General features: G+C 42.3%; 1 protein-coding gene across 2 annotated transcripts in view; it reads right to left on the reverse strand.

Annotated features, from left to right (window-relative positions):
• The window catches only part of gsk3ba (glycogen synthase kinase 3 beta, genome duplicate a), a 31,381-nt gene that overhangs the window by 11,383 nt on the left and 1,005 nt on the right, over positions 1-18,993 (reverse strand). For both annotated transcript variants that reach the window (XM_056388540.1, XM_056388541.1), the window contains exons 2-3: positions 10,352-10,545; positions 3,711-3,794 (exon numbers count right to left, since the gene is read on the reverse strand). In XM_056388540.1, the coding sequence (XP_056244515.1) occupies positions 3,711-3,794; positions 10,352-10,545 (278 nt within the window). The remainder of the gene's footprint in view (positions 1-3,710; positions 3,795-10,351; positions 10,546-18,993) is intronic.

The following is an 18,993-nucleotide window of genomic DNA, read 5'->3' on the forward strand; positions in this document are numbered from 1 at the left end:
TTAACAACAAATGCCTTTACACAAGTTTGTTGGGATGGTAAGGGCCGACTTAACCTGCTAGCGGGGGCCCAGGGCGAAAATGAGCTGTGAGCCCCTGCAGCCCTTTTTTCCTCCTACTCTCTGTGTATGTACCCAGTCATTTACAAGTGCAACAAACAGACTACTCCTTTTGTCTTGAGGCCCAATCAACTGCTCTGGAATACTTCCATGCCCCACACTCTCTATGAATCACTTAGTTTGTTGTAGTTTGAGTAAACTCTTTATTTAAAATATGCACCATGTAAGCCTAACATCATTGAAAATAATTAAGGACTAGTCAGAGACTAAACATAGATAGATTGTGAGACAGTACTCCAAGATTAGGAAAAAATGAAGGGCAACTAATCAAATTACCACTAAGTAATTGACACAGAGACGCTGAGGCCATGAGGGCATCTGGCCTGTTGCTAAATGTGAGAATTCAATATATCAAACATAAAAATACAAAAAAATATCAGTTCTGCTCAATGGCTGACAAAATGAGCTTGTTCTCCAAAAAGGTCTTTAAGGGCACCAATTACTTGAGAAAACCATCACGAGGATGCGTCAGCACAGAAAAAGAGCACAGACAGTTCCTCCCTCCACTCAAGGCTCATTTACCAGGCGGTCAAAGAGGACAACTGACCTGCAAAGACCCAAAAACCTCCCAAAGTTCACAGAGAGTTATTTAGTTACACAGAATTTGATTAATCAAGAATGTTGATAGCATTTAACGAAGGTGGGAGCAGTATGATCACCTTATCGAGACCTGGTGTAAACAAATCCTGTAACAAAAGAGATTTATTATTCTACTATTTTTATAATGTGCTTTTACATTTAATATTCCCAAATAAAATTGTATTTAATCAAATTACAGCATAACCATTGTGGTAACATGGGATCAGATAGTATGACTGGTGGAAAGATAACCAGCTCAACAACATTTTTTGCTGCACAGTCCTCTAGCATGTTTATCCTTTCATGCCTCCACTGGTTTATGAATTGTAATTAATGTTCATGAAATAAATGCAACTAAAAGATGGATTTTAATTTTTTTTTTTTTTTGCTGTTATAACTGAAGAAAAGCTGATAAATTCAACCTGCTGGCAGGAATGTTGTATGACATATTGTACGTTCGTGTATCAGAGAATCCAGCTAGGTTACTGAAAGCAGTTGTGTGCGTTTAAGTGTACACAAATGTGATTGAGAAACAGCGGAGGGCAACTCTGCGTCAGCTGAATGTCTTACATGCACTACATATTTTTAAGAGGTAAAAGTCAACCTGCTATTTGCTGACCTGCCTACGCTGTTTGGACCAGTGGCCCTCTGTTTGAACAGTATTATACAAGCGGTTAAAGGGTAAAAGCAAAAGCACAGTGTGTCGAGCACAACACATGCCAGCAGTTACATAAGACTACCTGTGCACATGCTGACAGCTACATTTGCAGTCGTCCTGGCCAGTCTCACAGCTGCACCCAGTGTTAACCCTCACATCAGGACACGAACAGCACCCACACACACCTGACATGACCTCGTCTTATGTCTCTGTCACCCTGTCCTTTTTTGCACACAACTGTCATCTATCCATCAACCTGTCTACAACTATCCATCCATCCACTATCCTCCCTTTCCAGGTGCCATTACCTTTTGCCTACTTCACTAACCCCCCTCACTTTTCTTCTCTCTGAGCTCTATGGGTGGTAAATCCCCATACCAACAACATGGTGCCAGTCTCCATAATTAGCCTGGAGTCATACCGTGAGGGGGAAGAGGAGGGAGAAGAAATGGATACATGAAAGGGGGCACAGGAGGGGGGAATTTAAAGGGTGTAAAGGTGAAAGCAATCGGACATTACAAACGAAAGTTACCGATTATCAAAACAACAAGATCCTGTGATTGCAAAAGTCAAGTTGGTAAGGAGCGGGGTCATTCACACCGCTGTCAGTGTGTCAGTATACCAAGAAGGAGCCGTGATTCCCAGAGGTACGTGGGCTCGTGGCATAACGTGAGGGGCGGGAACAGGGTGGAGCTAACAGCATGGAGGGGAGGGCTTGGGTGAGTCTATAATTAACTGACACCCTCTAGTCTGGCAAATAAATTCCCCCTCGCCGTCTCTCCGTCCGCTCTCCTCAGACCGATCCCTCACCGTCACCTCTCCCCTATAATCCCCATCAGCTTTCCATGGCCCCGGTAGGTGTGCAACAGGGAAGCATTCCTGACTGCAGTGTCATGAGCATAGTCCCGGCAGCATGTGTGCCCATTTGTCAGCTGGCTGAATGACATAGTCCAGCCTTGTAGTCTCCAGGGGACCTCCAAGACAGACAGAAAGGCAGAGAGAGGGACTTCCCTGTCACAATGCACTGTATGTACTAATGTATTTATTACAGCCAAACAGGCCAGGAGGCAAACATATGATGGGAGACGGTGAAGCTGACTGGCTCGGAGGGCAACACAGGAAACATAAAAAACTAAAATAGGCAGAAAAATCCTAGTAAAACAAAAGACAGACTGTAGCCGAATATTAATGGGAAAAATGCTAACATTTCCTAGTGAGCTAGAGAAGCTAAATTATTTTACTACTCAAACTGAAGCCAAGGGCTCAATCATATAAACACATACTAAGCCCAGGGAACCATAAGCCATTCTTGAAGATGAAAAAAATTAATAGTATTAAAAAGAAATGTTCTTCAAGCACTCTCTGGAAGAGCAAGGAGAGAAGGTAACGCTCTTTTTCTCCCTCTCTTTTAGGCAATCAACAGGAGTTATTTAGCTATTTAAAGAATAGAAATGATAATACGCATATAGAGAAAAGGAGACCTCTCCAATCTCCTCTCCACTTTGTCCTTAAGCCAGTTCACAGCAGCTACCTGAGTCATTCCACCTTTTCGTTTTAAAAATAACATAACGACAAGATGGTTGATTTGAAAATGTTAGAAGCACAAATGATTCTTAATCAGACTTTATAAGCAAAGTGTGGTCTCTGTAGCTCTAAAAACATGCAGTTGTAATATCAACAAGGGGTGTGGTATGTATCAAGTGATAGGTTCAAGTCCTGAGGCTCAACAAAGTAATAGCATCATCAGTTGCATCATGCTTAGGGAGGTTTTCTCTGGAAAGTGCTGAGATATCTTTCAGGCATGCCCCCGCCGTTATCTCCCATCTCAAAGCAAAATGAATGTTTGAAAAGACCTACAGGCAGCTTTGAATGTATGAATTAGGTATCCGTAAATTGCCCCTTTATATTAGAAAAGGAGGAATTCTTTACATATCATGTCACTTGAATGTCCTTGAATGTTTCCACAGCCAGCTGCAGGAGGAGGAAGTGAATGGATTTTCAAATTTGATGCCTGTGTATATTGTATCTGAGTCTGAATAAAGAAATGAGTTGAATAAGATGTTTTTTCAAACCATGTCCATAAATGTACTTATGTATCAGGCTACTTTATACTGCTTGGTGTGATACTGTATGGCCATTAGTTTACTTTTATTTCTTTCAATATGTTTATGTGTTATAATAATATGCCTGTATAGTGGACCAGGGTTAGGGTTATTACTTCACTAACCCTGATAAAGACATTGCTTGTAATAAATACCAAAACTCTATAGAAACTTCTTCTTTGTGAAGCTAAAATTGCAGTGTTGGGGTTCTACACAAAATGAAGAACAAGAGGAAGAACACTCAGCCAACTGACCTTGTCTCCACTGGAGTAGAAGAAGTAGCGCAGGCGGACTATGTTGCAGTGGTCCAACTTCCTCATGATCTGCAGCTCACGGTTCTGAACAAAACAAAAACATGAAGCTTCAGACATATGACAGACATTTTATATTTTATCTTATGACAAAACACATATTTGCTTCTAATAATCTTGCCAAACAATCATCTTGTTGTCAGCCACGTCACTGTCACCACATAGGTCAATGTGCCAGTTTTTGGGAATCAGGATTGGAAAAAATTTTTGATGATGTGGTAGCAGCAAAGGAATGCTGATTTAAATAAATAAGTCCTTAGTAGAAGCCTGGATCCCACGGGATAAAACGTGACGACACAATTATGTACTGTGTGGCATGTTGCCTGTTCCCATCAGCGGCACCAGTAGCTACAGAAAAAAAAAAAGAGTTTGTAAGACAGACGTACAGCAGAAACAGTTCTGAGAAAGATGTGAAAATAGAAGTGATGAAGTAAAAAACTGGTCCAATAAGTCTTGGTGGCTGTAGTATGATGAGCCACAGGCCTTCACAGGGCCACGAGAACTAAAATGTAAGCACTGAAACCTGATAGAGCACTCCATCTATATTCATATACAGTTAGTCCATGCAGAAAATGGTTGCGTATATGGACTTTCTCAAGGGTGGGCAGGACTTCAAGCATTACATAAAGCTTTAACAGCTCCATTATAGTTCACATTTTCTCCCCCTTCACCATTCTCCTTCCTTCCCTCCCCCTCTGTATCACAGCGCTTTGCGTTGACTTGATCTAAAGTGCTTGTGCAACATTTGGAGAGAGTGTGGACTCCACTTTAGAGACTGAATGGAGGATGGTCAGGAAGGAAGCACAATACAGAGAGGAAAGTAAAAATCAGTCGGTGGCAGATTCATAGCATCACAATTTCACCTTTGTTTTAGAAGTCATGTGCGATTTGAATGGTAGAGTAAGGGCTTTGTCCTACGTATTGGCGTAGCCACAATAACAACACAGAGCACCCATACTGAGCGCAGTGACATGCATATTAATATTCTGAATATGAGATTTATGACAGCGACTCAGGTTTTAGTCAGGATGTGAGCATGCATAATAAACGCAAGATAACTAACATATTAAGTCTTTTTTTGGGGGGTTTTGCTTGTATGCTGTGGTTTGTGTGAACACCCTGGTGTTTACATTCAGAATTCAAATAAGGAACATAACCAGAATTGAATCAGCTTAAGGCATACTCATACTGAGAAAATAAGGTGTATGCTGTTCAACTGACAAGGTGACTCACCAGTACACTAGCTCACTGACTAATTCCCTGGTTGAAAGACTGAATACTGAGCTAACTGGCTGTCAAGCAAACAGGCGAGCTGCGTGGTTGTCTTGCTAACTAATACACTGACGGACCAATGTTTGACCTACACAGTGTGTGCTGTGGATGTCTAGGGAAGAAGATGTTGGTGAGACCCTTGCAGGACGTGCGGTCAACTAGCTGAGCAGGCGATGATCTGATGTCACCGTAAAAACAGGCTTCACTTTTGGCGTAAAACAATAGCACGTTAAAATGGTTAAAATGTGTTCGCATGGGACCTTGATGTAGCTTATAAGCTGCCTTAACTGGCTGAAAACACATGACTGAATGACAAACCAAAGAGCAGCTGGCTGAATGACCAACTAACCCACTGACTGGGTTTAGATGATAATTTGTGGAGGGTGAATAAATGTAACTCTGGGGGACCAGTGTGCTGTGCTTTTTTTGTCACAGTTTTTTGTTTTTGTTTCAGATTGTATACGTTAACTGCGTGACTTATTGACAAGCTGACAAGCCGACTACCTGACTCTTTGAATGTGGTTGTCAAAATAGTGAGAAACTGCCTGTGATGTCAGCTGACTTACTGATTGGGTGACAAATGAGATCCCTCATTATGTGGGTTAGGACCACATTGGTTGGCACGGGGGAGGTATGCAGCTGTCCTTCCACACTCTTCTGCCACTTTATGAGGATATAAGTGAGCTGTCTGTCCAATAAGGAAGACCTCATCTCAGCAGCAGCAACAAAGTCCCTCCACCCCTCTTTCCTACAGCACCATACACGGCACACACACATACATACACAACCCCCACATCGTAATGTGACATCATAGCATGTGGGTCACAGACTGGCCATCGAACCATCATGCACTGCAGGCAACGCCCTCGTCCTCTTGCAGTGGCTTAGTGGTAGTGTTTGAGATTGTGTTTGGCTCTGTGTGTGTGTGTGTGTGTGTTTGTGTGTTGTTATGTATGAGAAAGGTGGTACCATATGGAGGAGGAGCAAGACAGGCTGTTCAGTAAAGCCCTGCCCAGCTCCAGTTATACTGCAGTCATTCCTGCTGACCTGTCATCCTCCAGTGTGTCAGCAGAGCAGCGAGCACAGACCCAGAGAGACAGAGAGAGACAGATGGAGAGGTAGAGTGCCTCAGTTGCAGGCTGCTAGAAGTGCTACACCTGAGTGTTTCATTCTGCTGATGTATTCTACCAGACCAATCAACATCCAGTCTCCAAAAATATTAACAGCATAGAGTAATTGCACACACCAGCACACACAAAATGTTTTACTGTTCTCCCTAAGTAACAGCTTATAGCTGATAAAACTGACATTATTCTATATTTTTCATATTGTCAATAAATCACACAAACCAAACGATGTGTAACACTTGGCTCACACCAGAAAAAATATATCATTCTAAAGGCTTGACAATATCGTGACGACTCACAGAGCTGGCTGGTACACTCTGCTCTCTGGACGAAGCTAATAAGCTACAGTAGCTTATAAATCAGCCCTGTCAATGCGGCCAGCTAATGGTCAATGTCACAAATTCACGTGTTAAGTTAAACTCGATGAGAGAAATTCTTGCAGATTTACTTCAGTGAGTCTCTCAGTGCTTTGGCTTTCCTGCCCAGTGTGTGGTCAATCTCAAGCCCGTTCATTCCCACTGAAGATGTAAATCGTTGAAAACGTGTGACCAACACGTGGACTAACTGTTTTGCACTGTATTTCAGATCAAATGTTAATCAAATAGTAGTAAATATTGCATTTATTGGGAACTATTTTCAGCTGCGCATTAACACACTCTTGGGTCTCCAGTGAATATTCGCAGCAGCAGAACTGTGTACTCAAAATAACCTACATCGTCCATCTTTAGTGTAGTTACGAAACATGTCACCCAGTGCAACAGTGTGGCACAATGATGTGTTTTTAATAGTCTTTGGACAACATTGAGTTCTTTAACACGGGGGGGATAAGCTATATGAGATTGGACTACACAGGAAATACCTGTTAGTCAAATAAATTAATTGGTGGTTTTGTTCTTTTATGTTGACAATGAGAAAAATATAGAAAAAAGCAATGTTGCTTAAGAGCGGCTACCACCAGAAATGCAATCACCCTGTGTGTGCGCCAGTGAGTGTTGGTTTCAATGCAAGCATCCATTTTCCAATAGGCTGATATGTGATCCCTCAGATGGGAAAGGAGAAGGACCCATCCCAGAATGCACCAGGAGCAGACTTCAAGCCCACCAAGACTGTCTCACACATACATTCATCAGCTGCACCCTAACAGAGCCTATTCACATGATTACCATGTTTGACTTCTGCGTATGTGTGTGTGTGTGTGTGTGTGTGTGTGTGTGTGTGTGTGTGTGTGTGTGTGTGTGTGTGTGTACGTGTGTGTCAGCAAGAGAAAATAAAACATTCACACGTTAGACGAGCACAGCTTTACACACACTGGCTTGCCTGACAGATGAGCACCCAATCAGACAGAAAAAACACAAGTGTGGAGGAAAGGCTTTGAAGTGGAGGAATAAGAAAAAAAAAAAGTAGAACGCAGGTGTTTGGTTATGTGTTTGTATGTGTGTAACTGGGTACACGCGCTCGATGGTGTGTGTTTGGCAGTCATGTGAGGAGTCTTAGCTCTCGTTTGCCTCATTTTTCGTAACAAGCTGTTCACAAGGAAAGACAGGCAGAGCATGTAGCGGACGCACAGAGAGCAGCTGAAGGTAGAGAGTGTGCTTTAAAGAGGAAACTGAGCACCACAAGAAGAAAACACTGTGTGATCTTCAGATGGCCACCGAGCTGTTTAAACATGCCACCTGCTAGCGAGTGTTAACCACAGACTAACCAAGGGCTAACAGGAGGAGCAGGATATGACTTCACCATAGCTAGCATGCAGAGTCACAGTGTGTGTGTGTGTGTGTGTGTGTGTGTGTGTGTGTGTGTGTGTACATGTTTTTCTGTGGTTGTGTGGCCAACTTTTGGTCTGAAACCATCATTGTGAGGACATTTTGGCCGGTCTTCACAACTACAAAGTGATGATTAAGGTTAGGGTAAAGGGTTAGAGAAAGCATTCTGTCAGTGAGTGTGTGTGTGTGTGTGTGTGTGTGTGTGTGTGTGTGTGTGTGTGTGTGCGCGTGTGTGTTCCTAACAAACATTTTGTATTTTGTGACAGATGGTCAACCCCCACACCGTAAAGTGACATCATTTATCTTGTCTGATTTCGGGTAGCGAAGGACTAGCACCTGCTGAAAAACTGTGGTGAACCTCTGAAAGGTTAAGCCCGGGGCAGCGAGCTCCTGAAGTATTTAGCTGAAGCTGTTGGCTCGGCACAGCAGCCACAGCACAAAAAGACATGCTACAAGCAAACACACGTGACTAAACTTCAGTGACTCTCACGGGACGAAGCTTGTGCTGCCATCGCTCCTCTCATCATCTCTTGCTAACACACCCTGACCGTCCTGAGTACACGTAAATTAACACACAAGAGGCAACGTCTACCCTCCTAGTGGAGGGCTAGTCAATCTAATTAGAATCTAGATAAGTCATTGATAAAACTAGTCCTAATTAATTTACTTAATTTATTTATTGGTTCTTTTCACAGGGACAAGTACATAACAGAAACCGATGGCGCTGGTAGCTGGACTTTGTTATGTTTGGACAGAGTCAGGCTAGCTGTGGCCCAATGTTTGCACTCTTTCTGCTAAGCTAAGCTAACCGGGCGCTGGCTGTAGCTTCATATTTAGCATACACACATGAGAATAGTATTGATCCTCACGCGTAACTCTCAGCAACAAAGCAAAAAATCCTACTTCCCAAACTGTCAAACTTTTGCTCTAAGCAGCCACTTAACTTCTTTTCTCTTCTGTTATAATTACAAGATGTTTAAATGAGCTGAAATCCTGTGTAGAACAGAATTGTGTAGGCTGTGTAGGTTTTCCAGCACACATGTGGAAAAAATTACAGTCACACATTGTATTGCATCATCTGGACTGTGTACTTGTGTGTGTGATTTGTTCTGTAAAAGCCAGGGCATGTGTAATATTAACTGCGTACAAACTGTCGTGTGGAGTGTGTACAGGAGACGTCAGTGTAAAATTCACAAAAACGCTTTTTTTATTTCTATAGCAGGTGATTCCTTGGAAGCTTCCCCATACAAGACTGACTCAGTTCTCAGTCCTCAAGAGGTTATCTGTTTCTGTATGAATGTCACAGTTACTGGTGTGTTAGGTGCACACATCTAAAACCAATGCAGTCTAATACAACAACCTCGCAATAAGGCCTACATGATGTCCAGTCTTGTGGAAACTGTTTCAGAGAGGTGTGAAGGTCTGAAGTTTATGGTGCTTTAGTATTATATTATATATTACAAATTATTTTTCCACTCCATTTATATAAATCAAGTTAAGCCACGCTCCTTAATATAACCTTCATGAGTGTAGGATTTATTGCAGGGCTGTTGTATTACACTGCGTTAAATTAAGGGTGGTTAACCTAATAAATGTAGTTTAGATACCGGGCATAATTTTGACACTGTTCCTTATTCGATGACATACACCATATCCGGTTTCACCTCGGCCCGATCATGTCGGTGCACCCCTAACTCGTAAGCCAAGAAAAGTTAATGAGAATCTAAACAGCTGTCCTGCAGGCTTGACAGTCTCAGCTCTTTTATCTGTGAGCTGTGAAAAAGCAGCGGGTGCAGTGAGGCCCCCTGACTCAGGGAGCAGATACAATGTCGGCCCAGCCGAGGAACAACAAGCCATCAGTCAATCTGTCTATCTATCTGTCAATCTATTCAAAGCACAGGAGGAGGATTCCAGCAGAGCTTAGCTTGGAAGGAAATATGACATTTCCTCTGTGGCAACTGAGCTAAACCTGACAGATGACTGAGAGTTAATGGGTTCAACTTTGTTTGTGGGTGAGAAGACCCTCCCACCACTACCACACACACACACACACAGACACACACACACACGCATGCACACACACTTCCTGCAAGAACATACACACATTAAAGCAACAATGTGTCAAGCAAAATGTAGAAAATTAGAAGTTTTTCTCGTTTCGCAGGTTCTCTGATCTCACCTTCTACAGATCACGCCATTCATGCCTCTTTCACAGTTACTCGGCCATATACATTAATGCAACAAATATCTAGAGAAGAATGACCAGGAGAAAAGAGAGCATGAGTGCGTTTATGTGTGCATCATCATCATTTAGACAGCACATGCTGCTTTTTCTGCCCTCGTTGTTTCTTTTCTGTTATTGACGAGTGAGAAAGTTGACTAAGCTGAAAGATACTATACATTGTTTGTAAGCATGTTTTACCTTAAACCTTTTGTCTTGCAGGACCTTCTTGATGGCAACCAGCTCCCCGGAGTCGCAGAGCTTAGCCTGGTAGACAACGCCGAACGAGCCGTTGCCGATAACCTTCGTGTCCGTGTAGCTCACCTCCTGTGGCCGGTCGGGGCCTTGGCCCGGAGTGGCCACAACTGTTGTTACCTTGCTTCCATCTTTGTCCCCTAAAGATAGAGAGATAGAAAAAAAAAAAAAAAAGCAGATGGTCGTCATCATCTCAGAGTCAAACTGGAACATTTAAGGCCGTAACAGCCGCCTTGTTGGAGAAGTGAGCCAGGTTTAGTTTTGTGCAAATTTCTGTCAAATTTCTGTGGCGGAGAGAAACATAAACAATCCCATGTCTTTCTTTAGATACAGCCAGTTTAAGCCCCATTGGTTCCAGCAGTACTTCCTGCAGATCAACAGCTGTGCTTATGCTGATCTGCTCCCAACTGACTGACTGAGTGTGAATCATGGCTGAGCTGAAACACAGCATCTGAGCTACAAAGACTCACTATAACCCTGAAACAGTTTGAGAACCACAATGAAATGTGTTTGTAATTTTTAGGTCTACTTTGACTAATAGGAAATTAAACATTAAAGCTCTCGCAAAGACAATGAAACTTAAGTCTCAACAGATGCAGAGAGAAGGACACTTGAATTCATTGCATTTCCTCTTTGACACTACACATTGGCACTTTAATACAAATCAAAGCATCAAGCTTTCTTGGTCTGCAACCACTGGACAAACTCACAAACTATATATGCTACTCAGGATTATTATCAGTGAAAAGTAATAAGCTCACAAGACTATGAATGTTTGGGATGCTAATGCACTATAGATGGGAAATTGTTTTACATGCCCCCCACCCCTCCTCCTCTTTATACCGTCCTCTCCACTCAGTGAAGAGCTGGCTCCGCTCCCTTGAGATCACGACATGGAGGCTTTTTCCTGTTTAAGTGGATTCTCTCCTTCTGCCTCACACTTCCCCCCCTCCCTCCTTCCCTCCCTCCCTCCCTCCCTCCCTCCACAAACACCAATCCATAGTAGTTTCAAAGGCTAAAGTTCACATTAGCTGGCAGTTAAAAGACAACCACGCAAGAATGTGCATTCTATTGATGGATGCTGCTTCTAGACTCTCAAATAAAACCCTGTACTTCCACACAAACTATTTGCAACAAATCCTCCACACAACATAACACCTGCATCCTCTCTAAATCGATATCCCTCCCTCTCTCTCTGTCTCTTTCACACAAACTGCAGCTGAAAAAAGTTGTACAGAAGCCAAAAGAAAAAAAAAAAAAATCAAAACATCCATGTTAAATTTGTCTTTTAGGTGAGCTGCTGAGCAGACGCTGCTGAGACATTTGTCAGCAGCTCATAGTGGGTACAAAATCATGCTGATGAGTGGATTAGTGCTGCTTAATAACCGTGGCCTGTTGTTACTTAATAGAAATGTCATGCAGCATGCTGCGGGAGCAGACCACCTCCACATAAAGGACACTGGCAGGCCAAAGGGTCTTATCCAATAATGGGTGGAAGCGACCATCTCGTGCCGACTTCTGGCAAACCACCAGCCTGTGACTAGTCTTCGTGTGACCCCGCATGGCTTGAATTATTTTAACACTGGAAGTGGAAGTAAACCAGTAAACCCAGAGGTCTGATCCATTTTCATACTCACTGGCTGGGCTTATTTTCAAACAGTGTTATTGATTTTGACACAAAGAGTGCCTCTGTCAACACACACACTCTGACACATGGGCAAAAGAAAGAAAAAGCCCTTCCCGGACATAAAATAACCGTTTCATGTGTGTGCTTGTTCCTGTTCGTTTGTGTTCTGTATGGCCAGTGAGTGGTCTAATCACAGAAGATGTGATTATGATCAAAGAATGAGGAAAAGGCAGGAGGGATTTAAAAAAAAAAAAAAAGACCAACAGGTCTTCACTCTCCAGGACCAAGTCTAGAAAGAGAAACTGAGGACGGACTCTGTAACGACAGAAATAGACTTTCTAAGAGAGAGCGTGTGAGTGAGAGAGAGAGAGAGAGAAATGTGACTCGGCCTACATATTCCAGCAGGGCCATTTCTATGACGCCTCTGCACTTCCTCACAAACCGTGAGAAAAGTCTGTGCGCGCACACACACACACACACACACACACACACACACACACACACACACACACACACACACACACACACACACACACACACACACACACACACACACACACAGTCAGATATCACACTGGTGCAAATAAAGAACGGCCAAGTAATCAGAAATCGCATTTTTTCTTTGCATTGTAAGTGACTGATTGCACATGTGTGTGTGACGCATGACCCCTTCACACACTAATCTGCTAAAGCTGAAAAATCATTTTCATAATCTGTCAATCTTCACACAGACAGAGAATTGCCGCAATCACCACCGACGACTAGTGACGGATTATCTTCACTTCCCATGTGAAATGAAATTTCCATTAAAATAAATCATCCCCCAAAGTGAACCGACCTTGCAACATGTGCTTGCAGCGTTGCCATGGTTACTTTGTCAATCAGCCTGCAACAACAATATAACTAGCATGACAAATTTACTCGACTACAAAGTGAGACTGTAGAGAGACAGCTGCTGGAACTTTTAGCAAGGGGCATCAATATTCAATTCAGGTCACCGGGCTAGTTCAGGGCACAACTGAATACGGCTAATGTGTGCACACAATGAGGCCAAAACAACACGACTGTTGAGCAGTTACAGGACACATGTGAGGTTGGGTTTACTCCCAGATTACCAGATTTGTCTCTGATAACAAAATGCTTGAGCATGTTTTGCTTAGGGTTACAATACAAAGGTGAGCAAGATTGATCTTTGAGGTTTGGACTGTTGTCTGGATAAAAGAAGACATCTGGTGATGTCAACAAGGATTCTGTGATGTGATGCATTTAATCAACCAAACGACTAATCAAGAAAATGGATCTGCATGTTAAATCAATAAAGAAAATAATGATAAGTTGCAGCCTTAAATGACACCAAGCATTTGCTGCCAACTTATGGACACAAATCTGTTGGCGCTCAAAAGCTGGTGCATTTTCTTGAGCTACATTTATGAGTCTAATCAAATGCACTGATGATGGTGGCATGTGTAAATAAAAGCTAAGGCGCTGTGCTTTTATTAATGTTAATATGTTTGTGTGGGCATGGGCATGTGTGACTCCAGAGTCGCACTCACAGTCTGGGAACGCTCACTTTTTCTGCTTTGAATCTGTACTCAGATGTTCATGAAAGCGTTTCTCTTTCCCTTTGTGTCTGTAACCTGGGGAATTCTATTTAGACATTATTTAATTTTTTTCTACACCTACAAATCTTTTCCACACATTCACAAACTTGAATTTCATATGCAGCTTTTTTATTTTTCATGGGTTTACAGGAGGGTCACACACAGTACAATCACAGGCTTTCTAACTATTTCTGAGCATCATTTCACAAGCTCAAAATCTCACTAACCCTTATTTGAGCCCATAAATCTTTTGTTATTCACTTCCTCACAAATAAAGCATTAGCCTAAAAGTAACATTCAGTCACGCATATGCCCACTGTTCAAGACGTATGCCCAAATAATCCAACATCATCAGCAAGTTTGACTGGGTGTTTAAGGAATTTTGGTAAAGTACAGCAATGCCTTGAAGCAGATAGTCAACAGGATAACATCTCTAAAAGGAAACCAGTTTCTGTCAACACAGTCTAATATTCTGCAATTTGTCCTCCTACAGTTTTGAACAACCGTTTGAACGACGGTTTTTGTTTGTAACCAGAGGGACATTAACCCTCTGGCTACATTTTTGTAATGAGTTGATGTTTATGTATTTTGTCTGACACAAACAAAGAAATTGTTTGCTAAAGTTGACTTGAATGCCTCGCCGTGAGGAGCGATCCGCTTTGGAGCTAGTATCAGGGTAGAAATGGAGTGCAGTGGAAACATATGAGACAGTGGCAGGTTGTAGTGGTAACATTATTCATGTATTTACTGCAAGATGAGGGATATTTTTCACACCACTCGTGTTGCATCACTACGAGCGAATGTCACAGAATGAGCACCTGCCAAACTGTCCATATGTTCATTCCTCTCTGACGTTTGGCAAACAAATACGTATAATCATATGCCTATATATAAATATATATATATATATATATATATGTACATACTGCATTTATTAAATGTTGTGGCTATCACAGTTGAAATATAATAACACAGACACGGTGATCAAACTCTGAGCCTAATTACTATGCTGTTACAAACCCGTTTATCACTTCAAACTGTCAAAAGCACTTTCTCACTTGGGTTATGTCAGTGTTATTATGCTGGATGTATGAGTAGGTCTCCAAAATACAAAATGTACAAAATGTTAATGGACTGTGTTACATGGCAGCTGTGCACTGCAGGTCAAAGTTTTGTGGGGAATGTACGAAGACACTTGCTAAATTCCTCAACAACAAAACAGACTGTACCAGCAGCAATAGTATGCATGCATTGTGTTAATGTGCGCAGGTACATTCGTACACGCACACACACACTCATGCAAAGTGTTCCACCGCTGCTGCAAGGCTGATGAGATAATTCACCACATTGCTGGAACCTCTCGTCACAGGAATGTCGCTGCTGACACAGAGCGAGTTTGGCCAAGCAAGCGCTTACATGGAGACATCAAGGTATCGGTGTGTTTTTGACCAGACTCGATGTGGGTGCACAGATTTTTTTTTTTGATATCAGAGTGGTGTGCAGCCTGCAGAGCTGTGGCTGCCCAGTCCCTGACACCACACCAACTACACCCAGTGGACTGAGCAGAGACTGATCATCTGCTCATGTCTCTTTCCCTCAAAATTCAGCTCTCTTTTAAATCCTGAGTGATTCAGATTGTTCTTCTCTTGTCTGCAAGTCCTGCTGTTTCATTTGGAATCAAAGACTGTAATTAGTTCATTTTGTTCCCATCATCACTTGCTAAATGTGAGAAAGGGACAGAAAGGAAAGGGGAGAAAAGAGGGGGAGAGAGAGAGCTGTGGCTTTGAAATGCTAAACAAGCCGCTTATTGTTCTTGGCCAGCTGCCTCACCCTAAAAAACAAAACCTACGAGTGCTCATGTGGGTGTGCGAATGTATATACGTATATGTCTGTGTGTGTGTGTTTCTGTCTGCCTGTGTAGGAGGGGTAGGAGTATTCTCTCCAGGATCGTGCACACTGGCCCCAGCTGCTTGAGATCATCAGCCAAGTTATTCACACACACACACACACACACACACACACACACACACACACACACACACACACACACAGTAAAGTGTGTGTCAGAGTGTATTGGTGTGGTGGAGGTCAGGTTAACACTAGGTGACATGCAAGAGAAAAAGAAAAAAAAAAAAAAGTCCAGGTAGACACCAACATGTTGTTATATAAATTCAGTCCAAAGTACAATCATGACACAGCTGACACTGCAGATCGTGTAGCTTTGAATGACACGTCCTACTTTAGATTGAAAAAGGAAATGCAAGAAGAACGTGAGCATTTGTGATTGTCTCATTGTTTAATTTAAGCGTCTGTTGTCATTTGTTGATGGGGAGACCATTACTTTCACAAAAGTAATCCTTATTCGACAATGGAGTAGAGATTAAACATTTAGTCAATTAATGGATTCAATGGATAATTAATTTTAATGATCGACTGTTTGAGTAATTTGTCTAAAAATTTGCTGACTCCAGCATCTCAGATGTGAAGATTTCCTGTTTTCCTTTGTCTTAGATGACAGAAAACTTCCTAACTTCATCTCTTAGATATTTGCACTATTTTTTGACATTTTAACCAAACATTTACTGTAATCAATGAGAAAAATGAGCACTTAGTGATAATAAGACAATATTTATGTGGGTTTGATTATTGGTGTTTTAATGCTGCTTTTAAATTAAACAACGGGTGGTTGATATATGGTCACAAAAAATCTTTAGTACTATGGCTGCGGTTGCCAACAAGTAAAGGGAACTCTGTAAATTCACTCAGAGTTGCAAATAATAGTCCAAAAAGTGTATATTCAAGTGTAATCCAACATTTAAAACCAGGAAATATTTCAACTATAGTGCATCACAATGCTACAGCAGTCAAAGCCATTATCTAGTCTTGTAACATATATGATGATATACTGTCAAGGAGTTGCCTCACCCAGTTCTACATTACAGCTTTCATTTAAGCCAGCACGTGTAATTGCTTCTACTATGTAAATCCACAAACCCAAAGAATCTGTGCCAGCCAGAACAGCACATATCAAACCAATTCCTGAATCCTGCTCATCAGCTCGACACCAGATTGTAGATCCAGATCTGATTATGTCAACAAGTTCCTTTTTGTCCCAGTCCTTATGAATAACGACGGATTGTGTTAAAATATGTGACTTACCCACTTCGCTCTTGGTATGTTTTAAGAAACTGAATAACTGCCACATCATTCAAACCAATGAAAGCTGCTCACCAGGCAAAGTTGTTCTGTTTTCTTTGTTTTTTGGCCCATAAAGTATCCAATTATAGTTCTTCTCTAGCTGAACCCATTGATTTCTTGGCAACTCCACAGATGTGAATGGCACAAAAATTGTTTAGTTAGATTTTTATTGGACATATTTTCCTCAAACTGTGAAGAACACATGAAGATGAGGTAAAAATAGATGGGAACCCACCAATGTCAGTACCCTAGAGTAGACTTTTTAAAGACAATCAATTGTCAGGACGGCAACCGAAGCCAGAGTGGAATGAACAGAGTTTTCCTTTAAACATTCACATTTTCTTGAATCTAAGTTCTCACCTGTTGTCGCAATCACTCTTTGCTTCCTATGTAAAATATAGCTGGAGAGATCATTGCATGAAATGTTTCATGTTGAAATTATATCACAAGAGACGACTGAGCAATCAACTTCTCTACTTTTCTCTATGGGACTGGACGCCACCTGCGTGTAGAAATCAGATTATTTAACACCCAGTTAATTGGGCAATTTCATCTTCAGCCTTTAATGACTGATAATGATGTATTGATTTACCAGATGAGTCTCTAGGAGAAAAAATATTTTTTTTAAAAAGGGAGAGAAAGCTCAGCCAGAGACTGGTGTAAAACGCATGCAATGTTAAGACCACAAAGTCAGCCTCGCATTTTCTGCTAATTCAGTAGCTTATGTCTGCACAACAATTAGGCCAAAGATTTTCAGTCCAAGAGGTTTTACATTTAGCCAACTTATTGATCAGCACAACATTTTGTTGTAAGTAAATAACAATTTCCCCTAGAAAAGCAACATAACATGAACGATCCAAACTGACAGGAACACACCAAAGCTTCAACACCCATATCTGGGGCAAGAGAGGTATTGGGGTAGGGATGGGAGTTTGGAGTGCTTGTGTGTGTGTGTGTGTGTGTGTGTGTGTGTGTGTGTGTGTGTGTCCTAAGTGGTTTTCAGTGCCAAGGCCCAGAAGAGAGCCTCAGCCTCAGGCCTCACCCCACTAACACACATCATGATCACATCAGAGCCCCGAAGCACCACCAACATTCCTTAACAGCCTCACTTTTTCCTCACACACACCCAAATGTGTATCTGCATGCAAGATAAGAAAAGGGTGTAGCTTGGTAGGTAGGTAGATGTCTCCAGCCAGGGCAGACATTAGTCATTAATAATGAGGATATTACAGTTAAAAATTCATATTAGCTGGAACAGTCTAATAAACTGAAATTTATGTCATGCAACTGTAATGCAAACTTACTGAAAATATACCCCTAAATGATATCTTGTCTCATATCACCATATCGGAAAGAGATGGAGCTCTCGTAGTGACATTTGATTACTTTAACTTGCAGTATCTGCAGTCTATAAAACACACACACTGTGATAAAATGCAGTATGATGCCAGATTGAGAAGAGAGAAATTTTGACATAAAAACAGGCACTGAACGGTGAATGAGTGTAACATTCCGAGCAGAGATCATATGAGGCAGAAATTAAACCAGATTTGTCTGTGGTTCGACACTGTTGAGCAGGTAGGCCTGGACAGTCGCATGGCTCCATCGCTCTGCAGCCAGTCTACACGGTGCCACCTCATGAACAGGATATTATGTGTCACACTCCCCTTCAGTCGCCGCGACGTCTGATTTCGACACGGTCCACAGACTCCAAGATCAGTGAACCAGCCCTCTCCGGGATCACGTCAGTTTCAACTATGGGCGCACCTCCCGACTTGACAGTTGCGTAATAGACCGGCCCTATCGCTTTAACCCTATTACGCTGTGTAGTAATACCGCTATGATGTCTGTTCTATATTCAAATGCACAATAATCTGACCGGATCTGCGGTAAAAGCAGAAGGCTTGGTGTATGGCCTGGGCTGGTGCCAACACTACCTTCCTCTGGCCCGGCACTGGCCGGCGCGGCCTGCTAACCCTGACCAGGCTGACCGGCCCCGGGGCGGCGCATCAGAGCGCAGCGGTGTGTGCTCACACCGAGGCGAGCAGTGTGTGTGTGTGTGTGTGCGTGCGCGTGTGTGTGTGTGTGTGTGTGTGTGTGTGTGCCACTCAGCACCGGCCAAGCTCAGTCAGTGACACAGATATATGGCAGGGCTAGGCTAT

The sequence above is a fragment of the Seriola aureovittata genome, chromosome 11, assembly GCF_021018895.1.
Source record: "Seriola aureovittata isolate HTS-2021-v1 ecotype China chromosome 11, ASM2101889v1, whole genome shotgun sequence".
NCBI classification, from domain to species: Eukaryota; Metazoa; Chordata; class Actinopteri; order Carangiformes; family Carangidae; genus Seriola; species Seriola aureovittata.